Raw genomic sequence first — 22,489 nt, 5'->3', positions numbered from 1 at the left:
TGCAATTTTTTGGAAGAGTTTGAGAAGGATGGGTGTTAGCTCTTCTCTAAATGTTTGGTAGAATTCACCTGTGAAGCCATCTGGTCCTGGACTTTTGTTTCTTGGAAGATTTTTTTTTATAAGTTTATTTTATTTTATTTATTTTTTTAATTAATTTTATTTATTTATTTTTGGCTGTGTTGGGTCTTCATTGCTGTGCACGGACTTCCTCTAGCTGTGGCAGGGGCTGCTCTTTGTTGCAGTGCGCAGGCTTCCCATTGCAATGGCTTCTCTTGCTGCAGAGCACAGGCTCTAGGCACGTGGGCTTCAGTAGTTGCAGCATGTGGGCTCAGTAGTTGTGGCTCGCGGGCTCTAGAGCACAGGCTCAGTAGTTGTGGCGCACGTACTTAGTTGCTCCGCGGCATGTGGGATCTTCCCAGACCAGGGCTTGAACCCGTGTCCCCTGCAATGGCAGGCAGACTCTTAACCACTGCGCCACCAGGGAAGCCCCATCTTGGAAGATTTTTAATCACAGTTTCAATTTCATTACCAGTGACTGGTCTGTTCATATTTTCTATTTCTTCCTGGTTCAATCTTGGAAGGTTATACCTTTCGAAGAATTTGTCCATTTCTTCCAGGTTGTCCATTTTATTGGCATAGAGTTGCTTGTAGTAGTCTCTTAGGATGCTTTCTATTTCTGTGGTGTCTGTTGTAACTTCTCCTTTTTCAGTTCTAATTTTATTGATTTGAGTCCTCTCCCTCTTTTTCTTGATGAGTCTGGCTAATGGTTTATCAATTTTATCTTCTCAAAGAACCAGCTTTTAGTTTTATTGATCTTTGCTATTGTTTTCTTTGTTTCTATTTCATTTATTTCTGCTCTGATCTTTATGATTTCTTTCCTTCTGCTAACTTTGGGTTTTGTTTGTGCTTCTTTCCCTAGTTCCTTTAGGTGTAAGGTTAGATTTTTCATTTGAACTATTTCTTGTTTCTTGAGGTAGGCTTGTATAGCTATAAACTTCCCTCTTAGAACTGCTTTTGCTGCATCCCATAGGTTTTGGATCATCGTGTTTTGTCATTTGTCTCTAGGTATTTTTTGATTTCCTCTTTGATTTCTTCAGTGATCTCTTGGTTATTTAGTAACGTATTGTTTAGCCTCCATGTGTTTGTCTTTTTTACGGTTTTTTCCCCTGTAATTCATTTCTAATCTCATAGCATTGTGGTCAGAAAAGATGCTTGATATGATTTCAATTTTCTTAAATTTACTGAGGCTTGATTTGTGACCCAAGATGTGATCTCTCCCGGAGAATGTTCCGTGCGCACTTGCGAAGAAAGTGTAATCTGCTGTTTTTGGATGGAATGTCCTATAAATATCAATTAAATCTATCTGGTCTATTGTGTCATTTAAAGCTTCTGTTTCCTTATTTATTTTCATTTTGGATGATCTGTCCATTGGTGTAAGTGAGGTGTTAAAGTCCCCCACTATTATTGTGTTACTGTCGATTTCCTCTTTTAGAGCTGTTAGCAGTTGCCTTATGTATTGAGGTGCTCCTATGTTGGGTGCGTATATATTTATAATTGTTATATCTTCTTCTTGGATTGATCCCTTGATCATTATGTAGTGTCCTTCCTTGTCTCTTGTAACATTCATTATTTTAAAGTCTATTTTATCTGATATGAGTATAGCTACTCCAGCTTTCTTTTGATTTCCATTTGCATGGAATATCTTTTTCCATCCCCTCACTTTCATTCTGTACGTGTCCCTAGGTCTGAAGTGGGTCTCTTGTAGACAGCATATATATGGGTCTTGTTTTTGTAACCATTCAGCAAGCCTGTGTCTTTTGGTTGGAGCATTTAATCCATTCATGTTTAAGGTAATTATTGATATGTATGTTCCTCTTGTGTTTCCCACTTAGAGAAGTTCCTTTAGCGTTTGTTGTAGAGCTGGTTTGGTGGTGCTGAATTCTCTTAGCTTTTGCTTGTCTGTAAAGCTTTGGATTTCTCCATCGAATCTGAATGAGGTCCTTGCTGGGTCGAGTAATCTTGGTTGTAGGTTCTTCCTTTTCATCACTTTATCATGCCACTCCCTTCTGGCTTATAGAGTTTCTGCTGAGAAATCAGCTGTTAAACTTATGGGAGTTCCCTTGTATGTTATTTGTCATTTTTCCCTTGCTGCTTTCAATAATTTTTCTTTGTCTTTAATTTTTGCCACTTTGATTACTATGTGTCTCGGTGTGTTTCTCCTTGGGTTTATCCTGTATGGGACTCGCTGCGCTTCCTGGATTTGGGTGGCTATTTCTTTTCCCATGTTAAGGAAGTTTTTGACTATAATCTCTTCAAATATTTTCTCTGGTCCTTTCTCTCTCTCTTCTCCTTCTGGGACCCCTATAATGCAAATGTTGTTGCGTTTAATGTTGTCCCAGAGGTCTCTTAGGCTGTCTTCATTTCTTTTCATTCTTTTTTCTTTAGTCTGTTCCATAGCAGTGAATTCCACCATTCTGTCTTCCAGGTCACTTATCCGTTCTTCTGCCTCAGTTATTCTGCTATTGATTCCTTCTAGTGTAGTTTTCATTGTAGTTATTGTATTGTTCATCTCTGTTTGCTTTTTCTTTAATTCTTCTAGATATTTGTTAAACATTTCTGGCATCTTCTCGATCTTTGCCTCCATTCTTTTTCCGAGGTCCTGGATCATCTTCACTATCATTATTCTGAATTCTTTTTCTGGAAGGTTGCCTATCTCCACTTCATTTAGTTGTTTTTCTGGGGTTTTATCTTGTTCCTTCATCTGGTACATAGCCTTCTGCCTTTTCATCTTGTCTATCTTTCTGTGAATGTGGTTTTTGTTCCACAGGCTGTAGGATTGTAGTTCTTCTTGCTTCTTTTGTCTGCCCTCTGGTGGAAGAGGCTATCTAAGAGGCTTGGGTAAGTTTCCTGATGGGAGGGACTGGTGGTGGGTAGAGCTGACTGTTGCTCTGGTGAGCAGAGCTCAGTAAAACTTTAATCCGCTTGACTGTTGATGGGTGGGGCTAGGTTCCCTCCCTGTTGCTTGTTTGGCCTGAGGCAACCCAACACTGGAGCCTACCTGGGCTCTTTGGTGGGGCTAATGACAGACTCTGGGAGGGCTCACGCCAAGGAATACTTCCCAGAACTTCTGCTGCCAGTGTCCTTGTCCCCACGGTGAGCTACAGCCACCCCCCGCCTCTGCAGGAGACCCTCCAACGCTAGCAGGTAGGTCTGGTTCAGTCTCCCCTGGGGTCACTGCTCCTTTCCCTGGGTCCCGATGTGCACACTACTTTGTGTGTGCCAAGAGTGGAGTCTCTGTTTCCCCCAGTCCTGTCGATGTCCTGCAATCAATTCCCACTAGGCTTCAAAGTCTGATTCTCTAGGAATTCCTCCTTCCGTTGCCAGACCCCCAGGTTGGGAAGCCTGACGTGCGGCTCAGAACCTTCACTCCAGTGGGTGGACTTCTATGGTATAAGTGTTTGCCAGTCTGTGAGTCACCCACCCAGCAGTTAAGTGATTTGATTTTCTGTGACTGCACCCCTCCTACCATCTCATTGTGGCTTTTCCTTTGTCTTTGGATGTGGGGTATCTTTTTTGGTGAGTTCCAGTGTCTTCCTGTCGATGATTGTCCAGCAGCTAGTTGTGATTCTAGTGTTCTCGCAAGAGGGAGGAGAGCACATCCTTCTACTCCGCCATCTTGGCTCCTCTCCTCCCCTCAACTCATCTTAACTTTCTCCTTCTTATAGATCCCTTCCCTTTGGGCTACAAACATTCAAATTTCCTTTTTCTTAAGACCACTCTCACCCCTCTTTTTTTTTGTTGTTTTTTTGGCCACACGCCTAGGCATGTGGGATCTTAGTTCCCCAACCAGGGAAAGAACCTGCGCCCCCTGCAGTGGAAGCACTGGAAGCGTGGATTTTTTTTTTTTAAGATTTATTTGTTATTTATTTATTTTATTTATTTTTGGCTGCATCTGGTTTTAGTTGTGGCACACGGGCTTCTCTCTAGTTGTGGCGTGCAGGCTCCAGGGTGCATGGGCTCTGTAGTTGTGGCATGTGGGTTCCAGAGCCCGTGGGCTCTGTAGTTTGTGGCACGCAGGCTCTCTAGTTGAGGCGCAGGCTCAGTAGTTGTGGTGCATGGGCTTAGTTGCCCCGCAGCATGTGGGATCTTAGTTCCCTGACCAGGGATCAAACCCGTGTCCCCTGCATTGTAAGGCAGATTCTTAACCACTGGACCACCAGGGAAGTCCCTCAACCCTTCTCTTTATTGCAAAACTTCTGAATGAGTAGCCTACACTTGCTGATTCCACTTCTTCACTTCCCAAATACTCTTAAACTGCTTTAATATGATGCCTACTCTCACACTACTCTAATGAAACTTGCTCTAGTTTTCAAATCCAATGACCTTGTTTTTCTTTATTCTCAACCAGTATCATTCATCTCTATCATTTGATCATTCCTTCTTGAAACTCCCTTTAGTCTAGGCTTCAGACACTGACACAGCACCTCCGTTTTCCTACAGTTCTGACCACACCTATCAATTCTTCTGCCCATTCCCATAGGTACAGCATTAGCTCATTTTTCTCCTCTCTTATCCTCTATATACAATTTTATTCACGCTAATGGCTTTATTACCAAATACCTACAACTCCCAAAATTTATCTCTAATGCAGGCTTCTCTACTAAGCTATAGATCTACAATTTCAGGTACCATTTTCAAGGGTGATCTGCAACAAAACAAATACTTCCCAACTCAACATATTTTATAAGTAACTTATCTTACAGACACCATGAACTCAACTGAACCTAACAACTTTCCTTCCTCTCTATATATTTTCTTCCTCAATTCAGAAGTCTAGGATGACTTCCTGACTTAGATAAATAAATGTCACAGAGCAGAATGAAGATCATTAACACTATTTTCATATTAAAATAAGTGCTCACTCAATGCCTGGGATAGTGCTAATCATCTTCCCAATTATCTCCGCAATACTTTGCTATAGCTATTTTCACCATCTCTAGTACTACTACCTTAGTAGAAGCCTTTATCCATCTCTCACCTGGACACTCCAAGTGGACCCCCTGCTTCCACTGTTGCTAGCCATGGCTTCCCACTCCAGTCCATTCACTACAAACTGGACATTTGCAAAATATAAATCAAAGCATCTTTGATTTATAGTCTCTGCCTGCCTATTGGAAGAGTCTATACCACTCGGAACCAATAACCCCTTCCTTTTCTCCTTCACCTCAAAATATTTGCTTCCAATTCACTTTGCATGAAAAACTTACCTCAGGTCTCTGATTGATGGTTCCTTCTCATCAATCAGGTCTCAGCTCAAATGTTACCTCCTCAATGAGGCCTTCCTTGAAAATCCTACTTCAAATAGCTCTCCCACTCAGATCACTCTCAATCCCTTTATCCTACTTTCTTATCTTCACTGTACTTATCATTGCCTGAAATCATAATATTTTTTATTTGTGTATCTCCTTTTAATAGGAGCTTCATAAATACTTTGAATGGATGTATATATTTTAAAGATTTAGAAATTAAGGTTCAATGATGTTAAGTAACATATGTAAGGATATACAACTTATAAGTGGTGGAGCTGATATATTCACCAACTCAGGTCTGCCTAAAACCAAAACTTTTAACATCTACCCTATATCACACTAGTAAAGCATAGTAAAAGTAAAAGCTAGAAAGACAGACTGGGGAATATAATCAGATAGTCAGATAATGAAGTTTGAAATTATAAAAGCAGAGCACCATTCCAAGGAGTGACATGCTCTATGATGTGATCATGGGTTTAGATGGCTGAAATGAGGTGGACAGAGGTTTATATCTGTATCATTCACCGTCCTCTCCTTGGGAACCAGACTTCTTGTATCCATTTGCAGATGAAGGCTCTACAAATCTGGCTCATAACTAATATAGTAGACAGAAACACAAGTGAGCTAACCCTTTGAATCATCTTTATCCCACTCTGAATCACATATAAAAGCAATTACCTTCCCACTGCCCAGCCCCTCCTTAGTTGCTAGGCAGATCTTCCTCATTCATGGCCCTCTGGCCTCTTCTCAATATCATTCATAATAAAACACTATGGAAATTAATAAAGCAAACAGTTATAAGAGAAAATTAATAGCCTAACACAATCCACAGGCCTATTTGTTCTCCAGTCTCAAGTAAGTACTAAGAACTAAATGGACAGAAATAGAAGAAGTAATAGAATTTAAAAAAAGATTTTTCTTTTTGGAAAGCTGTACTTCCTAATGATTAAGAATTGATTTTTCCCTATTTTATATATTTAGCAGAATACAGTTTGTATACATACACCTTAGCACAAACTTTCTCCTGTCATATTTTTACCACATATTTTATCACTATGGGGTTCACTAGCACAAAAAAAAGAAGCCCTGATGACTCTTTTTCCTTTGATGTCATGGGCTGCTCTCAAATGTTCGGTGGATAGTTGCTTTTGAAGATTACACCTGAGAATTACCAGTTCATTTTTACTGAAGAGACAAATAGAAGAATGAAACAATTTCCTTTATGAAGCTGAACACAAAATTCTACCACATGCCTACATTTTTATTTCATTTCTCAGTAATCACAGAAAGGATCACAACAAAGCATGAAATGCAAAGCTGGTTATCTAAGCTTCCTCATCAGGAGCAGCTACACCTAACTATTCTATACAGAAGGAAATAAGTTATTTTTCAATAGCCCTAGGAAAATGGAGCACACTGCTCTTCTGTGACAGTTCAAATCTCATCAAAAAATTTCGTCCCTTAGTATTCTCCAATAATTACCAATTAGTTGCTGTTGTTTTCAGTATTATGAAGTCACGGATTTAAGCACAGTTGATATGCTTCAATTCTTGTGGTTGTTATCCTTATTGATATTGCAACTTGCCCATCTTTGGCCATTAGGAGCCTCTCACTGATAACATCTTGATATGTATCTTTTCAGCCTTTTCCCCCATATAGTTACATACCGTTTGACCATTCCCCTCACCGCTTTTTTCTTTTTTCATTGAGCTCCATTTTCACATGAATTCTCTCATGTCAGTAATTTTTTTTAATTTTTTATCTTGAAATTTCAGACTTACAGAAAAGTTGCAAAAATAAAAACATGTTAACTGATCTCTTTAGAAAACGATATTCTTTTTTAAAAGTATGTAATGCCACTAAGTTCAGGGGCTATGCTGTTATCTTGTTCAGGATCATAAACATGAACTCAATATTTCTTTCAAAAAATGAGGGCCACAAATGATGTGAGGCATCATTTTGAGCATAATGGATCTCGTCAGGTCATTAAAAAAAAAAAAAAAGACATTACCAAGCCTACAGGATTAACATGTAAAAAGTATGTATTAATGCCTGTGAAGTGGTTTGAGAACCTGGCCAAATTCCCTTTTTTTAAAAAATGAATATTAGGAATACAGTTACTAGGAGGTAGATTTTGGAAAACTGTTTTATATTATCAGCTACAGTTGAACATAACCAATGACCAAGAAATTTTAATCCCACATATATATATATATCTATTAGATATACATACAAAGGTAGGACTAAAAGATACAAAGTACATTTGGAGTGGTATTATAAAATCAGAGTCCAAGATGGAAAACAAATATGTCCAGCAAAGGTAAATAAACTGTGGCATATTCATACAATGAGATATTACACAGTAATAAAAATAAACTACTGCTAAATGCATCAAGAGGAAGCATCTGATAAGCATAATGTTAAGCAGAAGCAGCCCAAAAGAAATATTGTATAATTCCATTTATGAAAAGTTCAGTATGTCAATAATACCTCAATTTTAAAAAGCTCAAAAACAGGCAAAATATACTCTATCTTGCTATGAACCTAAAACTGCTCTTAAAAAATAAAGTTTATTAATTAAAAAAAACAAAGCTAAACTACAGTGTTAGAGTAGGATAATGTTACCTTTGGGAAGATGGAAGGGAGTAATGACTGAGAGGAAGGGTACGGTGGGCTTCTGGGGTGTTAGTAGTATTCTATTTCTTGACCTAGGTGGTGGTCACATGAGTGTGTTCACTTTGTGATAATCCAGTGAGCCATACAGTTAAGATTTGTGTATTTTCAAATATAAACTCAAAATGGATTAAAGACCTAAATGTAAGGCCAGACACTATAAAACTCTTAGAGGAAAACATAGGCAGGACACTCTATGACATAAATCACAGCAAGATCCTTTTTGACCCACCTCCTAGAGAAATGGAAATAAAAACAAACAAATGGGACCTAATGAAACTTAAAAGCTTTGGCACAGCAAATGAAACCATAAACAAGACGAAAAGACAACCCTCAGAATGGGAGAAAATATTTGCAAATGAAGCAACTGACAGGGGATTAATCTCCAAAATTTACAAGCAGCTCATGCAGCTCAATATCAAAAAAACAAACAACCCAATCCAATCCAAAAATGGGCAGAAGACCTAAATAGACATTTCTCCAAAGAAGATATACAGATTGCCAACAAACACATGAAAGAATGCTCAACATCACTAATCATTAGAGAAATGCAAATCAAAACTACAATGAGGTATCATCTCACACCAGTCAGAATGGCCATCATCAAAAAAATCTACAAACAATAAATGCTGGAGAGACTATGGAGAAAAGGGAACCCTCTTGCACTGTTGGTGGGAATGTAAATTGATACAGCCACTATGGAGAACAGTATGGAGGTTCCTTAAAAAACTGAAAATAGAACTACCATACGACCCAGCAATCCCACTACTGGGCATATATCCTGAGAAAACCATAATTCAAAAAGAGTCATGGGGGCTTCCCTGGTGGCGCAGTGGTTGAGAGTCCGCCTGCCAATGCAGGGGACACGGGTTCGAGCCCTGGTCTGGGAGGATCCCACGTGCCGCGGAGCAACTGGGCCCGTGAGCCACAATTACTGAGCCTGCGCGTCTGGAGCCTGTGCTCCGCAACAAGAGAGGCCACGATGGTGAGAGGCCCGCGCACCGCGATGAAGAGTGGCCCCCGCTTGCCACAACTAGAGAAAGCCCTCGCACAGAAATGAAGACCCAACACAGCCATAAAATAAATAAATAAATAAATAAATAAATAAATAAATAAATAAATATTCAAAAAGAGTCATGTACCACAATGTTCACTGCAGCTCTATTTACAATAGCCAGGACATGGAAGCAACCTAAAGTGTCCATCGACAGATGAATGGATAAAGAAGATGTGGTACATATATACAATGGAATATTACTCAGCCATAGAAAGAAACAAAATTGAGTTCTCTGTAGTGAGGTGGATGGATCTAGAGTCTGTCACACAGAGTGAAGTAAGTCAGAAAGAGAAAAACAAATACCGTATGCTAACACATATATATGGAATCTAAAAAAAACAAAAAAACAAAAAAGGTTCTGAAGAACCTAGAGGCAGGCAGGAATAAAGACGCAGACATAGAGAATGGACTTGAGGACACTGGGAGGGGGAAGGGTAAGCTGGGACAAAGTGAGAGAGTGGCATGGACATATATACACTACCAAATGTAAAATAGATAGCTACTGGGAAGCAGCCACGTAGCACAGGGAAATCAGCTCGGTGCTTCGTGACCACCTAGAAGGGTGGGACTGGGAGGGTGGGAGGGAGACGCAAGAGGGAGGAGATATGGGGATATATATATATGTATAGCTGATGCACTTTGTTATAAAGCAGAAACTAACACGCCATTGTAAAGCAATTACAGTCCAATAAAGATGTTAAAAATATAATAAAATAATAAAAATGAATGACTAATCAAAAAAAGATTTGTGTATTTTAATATACATATGTTATAAGTCAATTAAAAAAATTTTAGTACACAAATATCAAATCTTCTCTGAACTTTATTAAAGACAGTCCACTATAAGATATGTATAAAACACCTCCCAAACTTAAAGAATCTTGCTTTAAAAGTTAGAAAAAATAGTGCAGTATTTCCCCACTCTAGCAGGAACTTAACTTACTCTGCTTATCCCAAATCAGACCTAATAATCCTAATGGATTCTGAGTTTACCTAAGAAAGGAGATATTTTAAGACCTATGTAGATTGCTTGGGCTCTTATCTACTATATAACAAGCACAGAGAAGGTACTAAACAAATATTTACTAATGATACACAGCCCAAACTTTAAACAAACTCACATAGCAAAATCTGAAATACCTAGCACTGGTAAAATAGGATAAACACTATGTCTGTTGGCCTAGAGTGCAACTTCCAGGAACCCCACCTCTAGAAACTAAAAAAATTACAGAATGTACCACTTATATGGAAGAATACAATTTATGACACTGTCTTTGGCAGAGGAAATTGGTCCTTTCCCCCTTCTGCCTGGCTCAGACAAGGCACAATCAACTTCCTGATGCCATAGCTAAGCAAAAGACACCCAGAAGCAACTCTGCCTGGAAGGGCAGGGACTACTTGAACGATGATGTGATGAAAACCTAGCAGTAAGGATTTAGCTGAGGCAGATGACAATGTTGGAGAAATAAGATGAGAAGAAAGCACTTGACCAACCTGTTCTTATACCTAAAAACTCTAAAATCATTACTATTCCTACTTTCCAGAGTGGTAGTAAATCAAAATATATCTTTGGAGTCTCCCCAGGCTAGAATTAACCCACAATCAATAGGTGTCCTGAGTGTCCATCAGAGTTCACCTCCTAAGAGTTTCCCAGCAGTATCTGTTCAGTTAGTTAGATGGCTGATATGTAATGATAAATTATGATAAGCTTTTCTAAGGGCAAGTCACAACATACATCGACTTGGTATAGTTCTCATCACTAGTGACATTGTTTTGTTCTGTTTTTAAAACACAAGTAATAAATGTTCAATATAGAAAAAATAATTTTTAAATAATACAAAGAAGATAAACAAGAAAAGTACATGAAAATCACAGGTCAAACTTAAAAGAGCTGAGGTCTTTGGTATTTCTGGTAAGCATAAAATATTACCTACTGGTGAAGGACCTGCTTCTAATAGAGGATTACTGATATGAGAGATGCTGAGGCACTTGGTTTGCTAATGGGTCCAGGTGAGTGTAATTATTATGCCAAGAAAACAGCAATGAGCAAATCACACAGAAAGACCAGGTGGAAAGCTGATTGGCGATCTCCAAACATAATAAAACCATCTATAGGGATGTTCATTGTAGCATTGTTTATAGTAGCAAAATTATAAATTATATTGTTTATAAAGGCAAAATTTATAATAGCAAGAAAAATTCTGATCATCAATATGAAACTGGTTAAATTATATATGCTCGTATAAGGGAATAGTACTCCATAGCCATTAAAATGAACAATTTAAACTCACATAAGCTGATAGGAGGGACCCCCCTCGTGGTCCAGGGGTAAAGAATCCGCCTTACAGGGCTTCCCTGGTGGTGCAGTGGTTGAGAATCTGCCTGCCAATGCAGGGGACGTGGGTTCGAGCCCTGGTCTGGGAAGATCCCGCATGCCGCGGAGCAACTGGGCCCGTGAGCCACAATTACTGAGCCTGCGCGTCTGGAGCCTGTGCTCCGCAATAAGAGAGGCCGCGATAGTAAAAGGCCCGCGCACCGCGATGAAGAGTGGCCCCCGCTTGCCACAACTAGAGAAAGCCCTCGCACAGAAACGAAGACCCAACACAGCCATACATACATACATATATACATACATACATAAAAAGAATGTAAGCAGACAAGAATAGCATTAAAAAAAAATTAAAAAAAAAAAAAAAAAAAAAGAATCCACCTTACAATGCAAGGGACACGGGTTCCATCCCTGGTCGGGGAACTGAGATCCCACATGCCATGGGGCAACTAAGCCCTCGTGCCACAACTACTGAGCTCACGTGCCTCAACTGGAGAGCCTGAGTGCTGCAAACTACAGAGCCCATGGGCCCTGGAGCCTGCATGCCACAACTAGAGAGAAGCCCACGTGCCCCAAGGAAGAGCCCGTGCACCGCAACTAAGACCCAATGCAGCCAAAAATAAATAAAATAAATAAATAATAAATCTTTTTTTAAAAAGCTTATAGGAAAATATATTATTAAGCTTTTTAAAAAGTTGAATAATATTGTATACCTCCAACTGTAGAATCTATATACTCATATCTAATGAAAATTTCTATGATGGCCAAGAAAGAGTAAACAGTAGTTATCTCTGGGGAGTAAGAATAGGGAATGGAGACAGGAGAACTTTTTCCTTTCACTTCACATCCTAAATTGTTTGAATTTCTTATCACGCATATATATTATCTCTATAATAAAAACAAAACAATGAAAGCAATGAACAAAAAACTTAACAATGGTGTTGAGTGGGTGGTAGGACCATGATGATTTTTATTCTCCTTTTTACACTTTCCTGCATTTTCTCAATTTTCTATGATTAACAATATATTAGCATATATTGCTTTTTATACCTCCAAGACTATTTTTTTGTTTTTGATTTTTTAACAAGTCAAGTGTAGTCACTTCTGGTTCAAATTAGGGAGAGAAATCCAGCGCTCAGTTATAAACACTGTGGCAATTACAAAGAAATATGGAAAGACTCAATTCTCAAAATGCTTACTTGTTTGGAGAAAATAGTCATGAACACCAAGACAACAAAAGTTAAAGAAAATCATTGATTTAATTTACTGGAGTTGTTTATGTGGTACTGGCTCCTATGGAAGCAAAAAGTTATCAGTATTGTGAAGAAAGCTGTGCCAAATGTTTGAAGAAAGACTAAGTGAATTCTATAAAAAGGTGTTTTTTAAAATTCAAGTCTAACCTCCCACTCAACGTCAAAATTCCTTTTACCACTCATTCAGTCTATGCTTAAAGTATCCTATGTCAAAAAATCCTCAAAAGTAGTCCATGCCATTAGTTAAGAACAACTCTGTTAAAGTTCTTCATTATGTTAAGCTAAAATCTAATTTCCTATCATTTTCAATCACTGGTCAACTTGTCCTAGTTCTGTCCCCTGGAGCGATAGTTTAGACAATTTTCATTTACTATTATGATCCTCCCTCCTCTTAAATCTTCTCAAGAACTAAACCTCTCAATTCCTCAAATGGTTTCTACACCATTATTCTAATTATTCTCCTCTGAAGAAATTCCAGTTTCTCAGTGTGCCTCTTAGAATCAAATACCCTGACTGAACACAAAATTCCAGAACCGATCTGACTAGTGCTTTTATCTCCTTTGTTTGGGTCACCATGAGCATAGTACAGACTAGTTGCTAGGCGGTATACAATTCATTGTCAATTTAGTGGCACTGTTCAGACCATAAGTAATTTATGTTTTAAGGCATTTAAGAGTTTAAAGAGTGTAAAGGAGAAAGATCACTGTGGACTGAGGAACTGAGGACATTTTCAACAACAAAAGTAGGCTGTAAGTTGGGAAGAGAAGAATACATTTTTGATAAGCAGAAAACATGAAAAGACTATTTCAGAGAGTATAAATGTGGAACACTGCCAAGGCAGGAATGAACAAAGTTAGTGCTAATAAGGATAGGCAAGAAGATAGGACCAAAAGGAGGGCTGGAGTCAGACTATTGAGAGCCCATAACCTGCAGGGAATAGGCATGATTAAAGGGTTAGACCAAGAAATTGACTTCTTGATTGAGATATCTGGAGATGATTAAATCAATACCAGTTTGCCAAATTCTACATCAGGTTAAATACTGTTTGAAATTTTTTTTCTAAATTGAGGTATAATTTACAATGTTGTGTTAGTTACAAGTGTACAGCAAAGTGATTAAGTTATAATATATATGTATTCTTTTTCAGATCTCTTTTCCATTATAGGTTATTATAAGATATTGAGTATACTTTCCTATGCTATACAATAGGTCCTTGTTGTTTATTTATTTTATATATAGCAGTGTGTATATGTTAATCCCAAACTCCTAATTTATCTCTCTCCCCCAATCCCTTTTGGTAACCATAAATTGTTTTCTATGTCTGTGAGTCTATTTGTTTTGTAAGTTCATTTGCATCATTTTTTTAGATTCCACAAATAAGTGATATATAGTATTTGTCTTTCTCTGTCTGATTTACTTCACTTAATATGATAATCTCTAGGTCCATCCATGCTGCAAATTACATTATTTCATTCTTTTTTATGGCTGAGTAATACTCCATACTCTGTGTGTGCGTGTGTGTGTGTGTGTGTGTGTGTGTGTGTGTGTGTGTATACATATATATCTCACACCTTCTTTATCCATTCATCTGTCGATGGACATTTAGGTTGCTTCCATGTCTTGACAATTGTAAATAGTGCTGCTATGAACACTGGGGTGCATGTATCTTTTTGAATTAGAGTTTTCTCCAGACATACGCCCAGGAGTGGGATTGCAGGGTCATATGGTAACTCTATTTTTAGTTTTTTAAGGAACCTCCATACTGTTTTCCATAGTGGCTGCACCAATTTACATTTCCACCAACAATGTAGGAGGGTTTCCTTTTCTCCACACCTTTCCTAGCATTTATTGTTTGTGGACATTTTAATGATGGCCGTTCTGACTAGTGGGAGGTGATACATCATTGCAGTTTTGATTTGCATTTCTCTGATAATTAGCAATGTTGAGCATCTTTTCATGTGCCTATTGTCCACCTGTATGGCTTCTTTGGAGAAATATCTGTTTAGGTCTTCTGCCCATTTTTTGATTGGGTTGTTTGTTTTTTTGTTATAGAGTTGTATGAGCTGTTTGTATATTTTGGAAATTAAGGTATTGTCAGTCACATCATTTGCAAATATTTTCTCCCATTCTGTGGGTTTTCTTTTCATTTTGTTTATGGTTTCCTTTGCTGTGCAAAAGCTTTTAAGTTTAATTAGGTCCCATTTGTTTATTTTTATTTCCATTACTCTAGAGAAAAATATTGCTGCAATTTATGTCGAAGAGTCTTCTGCCTATGTTTTCCTCTAAGAGTTTTATAGTATCCGGTCTTACACTTAGGTCTTTAATCCATTTTGAGTTTATTTTTCTATATGGTGTTAGAGAATGCTCGAATTTCATTCTTTTACATGTAGCTGTCCACTTTTCTCAGCACCACTTATTGAAGAGACTGTCTTTTCTCCATTGTATATTTGTGCCTCCTTTGTTGTAGATTAATTGACCATAGGTGTATGAGCTTATTTCTGGGCTTTCTATCCTGGTCCATTGATCTATATGTCTGTTTTTGTGCCAGTACCATACTGTTTTGACTACTGTAGCTTTGTAGTATAGTCCGAAGTCAGGGAGCATGATTCCTCCAGCTCTGTTCTTCTTTCTCAAAATTGTTTTGGCTATTTGGGTCTTTTCTGTCTCCATACAAATTTTAAGATTTTTTTGTTCTAGTTCTGTGACAACTGCCACTGGTAATTTGATAGGGATTGCATTGAATCTGTAGATTGCCTTGGGTAGTATGGTCATTTTAAGAATATTGATTCTTGGGCTTCCCTGGTGGAGCAGTGGTTGAGAATCTGCCTGCCAATGCAGGGGACACGGGTTCGAGCCCTGGTCTGGGAAGATCCCACATGCCGTGGAGCAACTAGGCCCGTGCGCCACAACTACTGAGCCTGCGCGTCTGGAGCCTGTGCTCGGCAACGAGAGGCCACGATAGTGAGAGGCCCGCGCATCGCGATGAAGAGTGGCCCCCACTTGCCACAACTAGAGAAAGCCCTCGCACAGAAACGAAGACCCAACACAGCCATAAATAAATTAATTAATTTTTTAAAAAAAAGAATATTGATTCTTCTAATCCAAGAACACAGTATGTCTTTGACTACATGGAAAAAGTTTCTAATTCAATTCTACTCCAAGATGAACTGAAATTGAGTTGTTATATAATATCATTACACAGGTTTCTTTCTAAATATGAACAACATTCCTAACTGCCAAAATATAATACAAGGAATGTCACTTTAAAAGGATTTATTTTTCAGCTCGGTGCTTTGTGATGACCTAGAGGGGTGGGATAGGGAGGAAGGGAGGGAGGCTCTAGAGGGAGGGGATATGGGGACATATATATGCATATGGCTGATTCACTTTCTTGTACAACAGAAACTAACACAGTATTGTGAAGCAATTATACTCCAATAAAGATCTATTAAAAATAACAATAACAAAAAAATTTTTTTAATAAAAAGATTTATTTTGATCCATTTCTGTAAGCTTCCCCAGCATGAATACCTTGCCATTTAATATGACTACTTCTGTACAAGGTAGCCACTTGTTTCCATAATTAATCATCTTCAGGATCTACATTCAAAAGACAATGACCTGCTGGTCTCCAACCCTCCAGGTTCAAATGGAGAAATATGACTAATGTAACATTAAAGAGAAAGAGCTTAGTTAGCTAAACAGAATTTCTAGAAAATGAAAGCTTCCTGATATTAGAACAAATGAAAACAGCAGCAGCTCCTTCTGTAAAGTTTAAATTCAATTAAATAGGAATTTCTGGTTCAATAATGCTCCTGCCTGAAGAATCTTTCATAAGGGCTAGTTCTGTAATACAGTGTGGCAGTAGAGATTTCAACTGTCCAAGAGACATTGCAAAACCCAACCTCTCCCAAATCCTGCTACTCAACAGCAGGGATCTAAAGGAATAAATAGATTCCCAGCTGCTGAGAGAAAATGTCTTACTAAAAGCAAAGCAAAATTCTCATTAATGAAAAATCAACCATGAAAGAAGAAAATTTCCGTGTGTCTCATAATCCCTGGAAAGAGCCAAATCCATTTTGGGTTAAAGCAGATTTAACAACAGTGGAAGAGAAGAGAGGAAATCAGTTCCATTTGCCAGAAGCTGGGGGAAACGCTTAACAGAGACCACAAACAACAATGCTTCTAATCCACAGAGCCAAAAGAAACATGAACCCTATCCAGTAAAAGGTGCCAGGAAAAGGTTCTTGTGGATAAATTCTCTCACTCACAACAAAGCCACCTTATTCCACCTAGCTCAACACAGATATGATAGGTTGTAACTTGAATTTCCCAAGATCAAATTCAATGGGTAATCCAAACCCTGCTTTTTCTAATCAGATAATCTCTAAAATCACAGTTCCTGCATTCATTCAAAACCAGCATTGAGCTTCTACTACGTCAGGCACCCGGAATACAAAAACCATCAAGAAACAGTCTCTACCCTCATGGAGCTTAGTCCATGCACCTTGCCTCATCTTGAACCCCAAAGCTATTGCCTTAAAATATTTTCTTACGGGGGTCAGTGGAAAAGCAATAAAGGACTTCACCTTTAGTTACTGTGATAGAAGTAAATAAATAAATCATACTTCTTATACTCTGCTCCAAAACGAGAGAAGCCGACACACATTTCCAAGTCGAATATGAGCACATTCTTAGCCTAGAACCCACAGGAGGAGCAGGGGACAAAGACAAGCAATAGAGGGGTGCAAGCCAAGAAACGCTGGAAGAAGGGATGTGACAGCTGTACCACTACACGTTCAAAGCGTGATTAAAAAGAACCTGCTACTAAGCCGACTGAGGTTTTACGGTGCAGGGAGAAGGAAGAAAAGAATAGGGGGCTGCCCGCTATGAACAGACACCAACTATCCGCGGTCCCTAGCTCGTCCACTCTCGCTAGAGGAGAGCGCCAGACACTGTTTAATAGGATCTGGGCCTGCCAGCCAACAACACTGTCACATGGCCACCGGAACGGAGAGCTAACAGTCCCTCATAGGAGCATGAGGAAAAACAAGAGAGAATGGAAAGAACTCTTTAAATGTTCAAAAACGAGTTAACATAATGGTCCCCCGAGGCACGGATTGGACGTAAAGTTTGGAAAAGGTGGTAACCCGACGCCCACTGGAAGCCCGTGGAGACCCCAGGGCGATGTCCGCCCTCCCACCCCAGTCCGCGCACTCACCGCGCACACAGAGCAACGACATGGCCGAGGCGCCGGCGAGCCTCCGCCGCGTCCCAGCCCCGCAGCTGCGCCGGGCCGCTCCCTCTTTCCTCTCAGCAGGTGCAGCAGCTGTTCCCGCTATCGACCCCACGGGTCTCTCCGCTCCTCATGGTCCCCTTCGCAGGCAGCCTCCCGCCGCTCCCTCGGACCCGCTCCAATTTTCACCGTCTGAGCGGGCTCCCGATAGTGGTGAGTACCGGCCGGCAGGCGGGAGACTGGGCGCGGCACCGCGGCGCCATCGCTGAGAGGCAAGAGCGACCGGGACACCCTCCCCTCACTCCAGCCGGGATCCAGGAGAGCGCCGGGACAGAGCCAACCAGTTGCGCCCCGCCTCCCAGCCAATCAACTCACGCCCAGTCCGCCGACCCCGCCCCCTCACGGGCACGTAGGAGGTGGGGTCCCCTTCCGCTTTTCTTAGTGAAAGAATGAAGGCAGCTCTGCACACTAACTAGGCTTACGGCAGAGAGGGGCGGGCTTCCCCCTCACCTGTGTGGGGCGGGAATTGAAGCCTTCTGCCCCTCTCACGTGGGCGGGGCTTCCACCCAAGAACAGATTCTTTTCATTGAGAATTTCTATCGGACTTCCTTCTGAGTCTATCCCTTGCAGCTTACTGTAACAATCTAAAAAGATCGTACCACACTTTGCTGTACACCTGAAACTAACATAATATTGTAAATCAACTATACTTCAATTTTAAAAAATGGACTTTAACAAGAAAAAAAAGCTTTTGTAACTTTGTATGGTGATGGATGGTAACTAGACTTATTGTGGTGATCATTTTGCAGTGTATACAAGTATCAAATCATGTTGTACACCTGAAACTAACATAATGTTATATGTCAACTATAACTCAATAAAGAATGGGCTACTGTGCTTCCCTGGTGGCACAGTGGTTAAGAATCCGCCTGCCAATGCAGGGGACACGGGTTCGAGCCCTGGTCCGGGAAGATCACACATGCCACGGAGCAACTAAGCCCGTGCACCGCAACTACTGAGCCTGCGCTCTAGAGCCCCAGAGCCACAACTACTGAGCCCACGTGCCACAACTACTGAAGCCTGCACACCTAGAGCCCACGCACCGCAAGGAAGTGTAGCCCCAGCTCGCCGCAGCTAGAGAAAGCCTGCGTGCAGCAACAAAGACCCAAAGCAGCCAAAAATAAAAAAAATAATAAACAAATAAATAATTTTAAAAGAATGGGCTATAGTTAATTTTTAAATAATAATAATAAACTTTAAACAAATATCTCACCCTCCTTAAAAAAAAAAATAAAAAGACAGCCTAAAGGAAGATGTCTGGAGACCTCAGTTCTCATCTAGACCTTTTTTCATGGTCTCCATTGTATTTCCAATGTCTGTATATAGTATATAGTGCCTAGTGTATAGTAATCAGTCCGTAAATGTTTATTGAATGAAGGATGGAGAGAAGATAGTCATTTTAAACTGAGGACTTCTGGCAGGATGATGTACATACATGCGAGGAAGTGAAAAAGACCAGAGCAGAAAACAGGAATGCACATAATATCATGTACAGATCCAACACCTCATCCACCCCAAAATTTGGAGTTAATTGGTTTGCGGTAGAACTCAGGCATCCTATCTTTTAAAAGCTCCCCAGATGATTCTAATGTGATGCCAGGGTTGAGCACCATTAGACTAGGTACTTTCTAAGTCCTCATTAGATCAGCTCAAGTTTCCGTGTTTGCAAGCCCTTGGCCCAGTTGGATTCTGCCTGTCAGACCCAGGGAGGGTCTATATTAATGTAACACTGTCTTTGCCCTCCAAAAACAAGCCTAGCGAGCATATGACTCCTCTCACTGGAATATAGCATTTGGAGAGAGTGACACTCCAAATGATATAAGTAGGAACCTGGAGAAGGAAAGAAAAAGACTTGGCCTATGCAGTGTTTGTCCAAATTTGGAGAAATACCCTGAGAAAGATTTTGAGCAGGGCAGCTGAGCCAGGCTAGTCAACAAAGATGCCTGACCCTAAAAACAATGGGCATTCTCTGGGCTGCTGGAGGTTGAAATATCTACCTATTTAGCCCAGCTGTCCTAACCTCAAGAGCAAGGGACTAAAAAGGTGTTAAACTTCTGCATTCTGGAACTAAGAATGTAGACAACAAAAAACAAACCTCTTATGGAACCAGGGATTCTCCTAGGGGATGCAGAGGCCATCCAAGAAAGGATGGAAAGTCAACCTCACTTGGAAACAGTATAGAGTAGTGGGAAACAACCTAATAAAATTGTGAAGAGCATGGACTTTGAAACCAATCAGATTCACCTGGTATATTACCTATTGTCATGTAACAAATTACCCAAAAATTTAGTGCTTTAAAACAACATTTATTATCTCACAGTTTCTGAACAACAAGGTCCTACTGTATAACACAGAGAACTATATTCAATATCCTATGATAAACCATAATGGAAAAGAATATTTTAAAAAAGAATGTATATGTATGTATAACTGAATCACTTTGCTGTACAACAGTCATTAACACAACACTGTAAATCAATTATAGTTCAATAAAAAATTTTTTTTAATTTAAAAAAAATTTTAGTGCTCTTTATATACCATGTTGACTTCAAAAAGTCTGTACAAGCATGTTTCCCATCAGCAACCTGGGAGTGATATACTGATATGTACTCTGTAACACTGAACAGTAACATTTAAAAAATCTTTGTCAATTAAAGAAATTATTTCAATATTATCTCAGTTTCTGTGGGTCAGGAATCTGGGTATGGCTTAATCGGATCCTCTGGTTCAAGGTTTCTTACAGACTGCAAGCAAAGTTTCAGCTTGACTGCAAAAGGATCCACTTCCAATCTCACTCATATGATTGTTGGCAGGTCTCAATTTCTCCTGGGCTCTTGAACTGAGAGCCTCAGTTCCTTCTTGGCTATTGGCTGCTCTAAGTTCCTTGTCATGTGGACCTCTCCAACATGGCAGCTTGCTTCCTCAAAGCATGCAAGGTGAGAAGGCAATAAAGTCTATGAGCAAGAGGGAAGTCACAATCTTTTGTAACCTAATAACAGAAGTGCCGTCTCCTCATTTTTGCTGTATTCTATTCATCAGAAGCAAGTCACACTCAAGAAAAGGGAATTCCACAGGACATGAATACCACCAGGAGGCAGGATCATTGGGGGGCCATCTTAGAAATCTGCCTGTCACACCTGGGTTTGAGTCCTAGCTCTGGCACTTGTGACCTTGGGCAAGCTACGTGACCTCTATTTCCCAGGAAATAATAACAGTATCTACTTCATAAGAGGGTTTTGAGGTTTAAATGAGGAAATGCATTTAAATTACCTGGTACATACTAAATGCCCAATACATGTTCATTACTACTTAGGTTGTGGACATGAGGGGGGAATGCAGCTGGGAGGTGCTAAGCAGAGCAAGAGTCAGTGTCTGAAGGTTGTGATGTAGGCTCTGAGGCACCCCAGTTTCCCAGTTAAAAGTTCAGAGAAAGAAGGCACTAAGGTCCTCTGCTCTCTAGGCACTTGATCAGGACCAGCTATAATCATCAGCAAGGTAAGGATATCTTCAGAAGCAACTCAAACAGGGATAAAAAGCCAGAGCCTTCTTGTCCCACTGTCTTCGTTAGTTTTTCCAGTACACTACTTGAAAGTTCTTCAGCATTTGAGTGGAATTCACACTTAGATTTAGCTGGCAGGTAGCTGCCAGCTAAGACTCTTTGAGATTCAGGAAATGAGGAGGAAGGAGAGAGGGATCAAAGAAAGCAAGTAATAAAGGAAACTCAAAAATCTCAAGACAATAAAGCCAAAATACCCAGGGTTGGCATTGCTGCTGTCTTTTCGGAAACTCTCAGGCAGAAGGAGCAGAGTAAGAACCCTGCTGCAGGGGAACCCTCTACTGACTTTATGACCATCTTTAAGTCATGCTCCAAGGCTATTAAAAGTTTGCCCTTCTTGCAAGTTCCATATCTTTTGGGAAATGCTTCCCAATGTCTTCACAGAGAAATTTAATATAAATAACTCAATTCAGGACTTCCCTGGTGGTCCAGTGGTTAAGACTCTGCACTCCCACTTCAGGGGGCACGGGGTTTGATCCCTGGTTGGGGAACTAAGATCCCACATGCCACACGGTGCAGCCAAAAATAAATAAATAATAAATAAATAAATAACTCATTTCAACAAATATTTATTAAATATCTTTTAAGTCAGGCATAGAGATAGGATACAAAAGTAACAAATCATAGTTCCTATCCTTGAATAGTTTATAAGGTGATAGGAAAGATCTATGAGAGATAATGAGAAGAAACTAAACTAGGGCAGTAAATATGGAACTGAGGGGGAAGGAAAGGGACAATCCCCCAACACTTCCCTCGTGTTAAGGAGCCAAAAGTGATATAACTTGGCACACAATGACTATGAATATAGTAGAGAATATCCTTTCTTTTGTAGCCAACAACTGGGTGAGAAGGCAAAGGAGAGAGTTTTAAAGTCAGATTGGGGAATTCCCCAGCGGTCTAGTAGTTAGGATTCCGTACTTTCACTGCCTTGGGCCCTCTTCAATCCCTGGTCGGGGAACTAAGATCCCACAAGCCGCAGGGTGCAACCAAAACATAAATAAATAAATAAATAAAAA

At 39.9% G+C, this 22,489-nt stretch overlaps 1 protein-coding gene across 5 annotated transcripts in view; it reads right to left on the bottom strand.

Moving 5' to 3' along the window:
- The window catches only part of UNC13B (unc-13 homolog B), a 239,625-nt gene extending 218,436 nt beyond the window's left edge, over window positions 1-21,189 (bottom strand). For 3 of the 5 annotated variants that reach the window (XM_082401355.1, XM_082401354.1, XM_082401356.1), the window contains exon 1: window positions 17,843-18,198. In XM_082401355.1, the coding sequence (XP_082257481.1) occupies window positions 17,843-17,864 (22 nt within the window). In that variant the 5' untranslated portion in view covers window positions 17,865-18,198. Of the gene's footprint in view, window positions 1-17,842 lie in introns of all 5 variants that reach the window. The other 2 variants (XM_082401357.1, XM_082401353.1) reach the window with 2 other exon arrangements.
- Between the last annotated feature and the right edge of the window lie 1,300 nt (window positions 21,190-22,489).

Source organism: Balaenoptera borealis, assembly GCF_965194805.1.
Source record: "Balaenoptera borealis genome assembly, chromosome: 8".
NCBI lineage: Eukaryota > Metazoa > Chordata > Mammalia > Artiodactyla > Balaenopteridae > Balaenoptera > Balaenoptera borealis.
The sequence above is the reverse complement of the archived record's forward strand: the minus strand, read 5'-3'. Positions and strand labels throughout refer to the sequence as shown.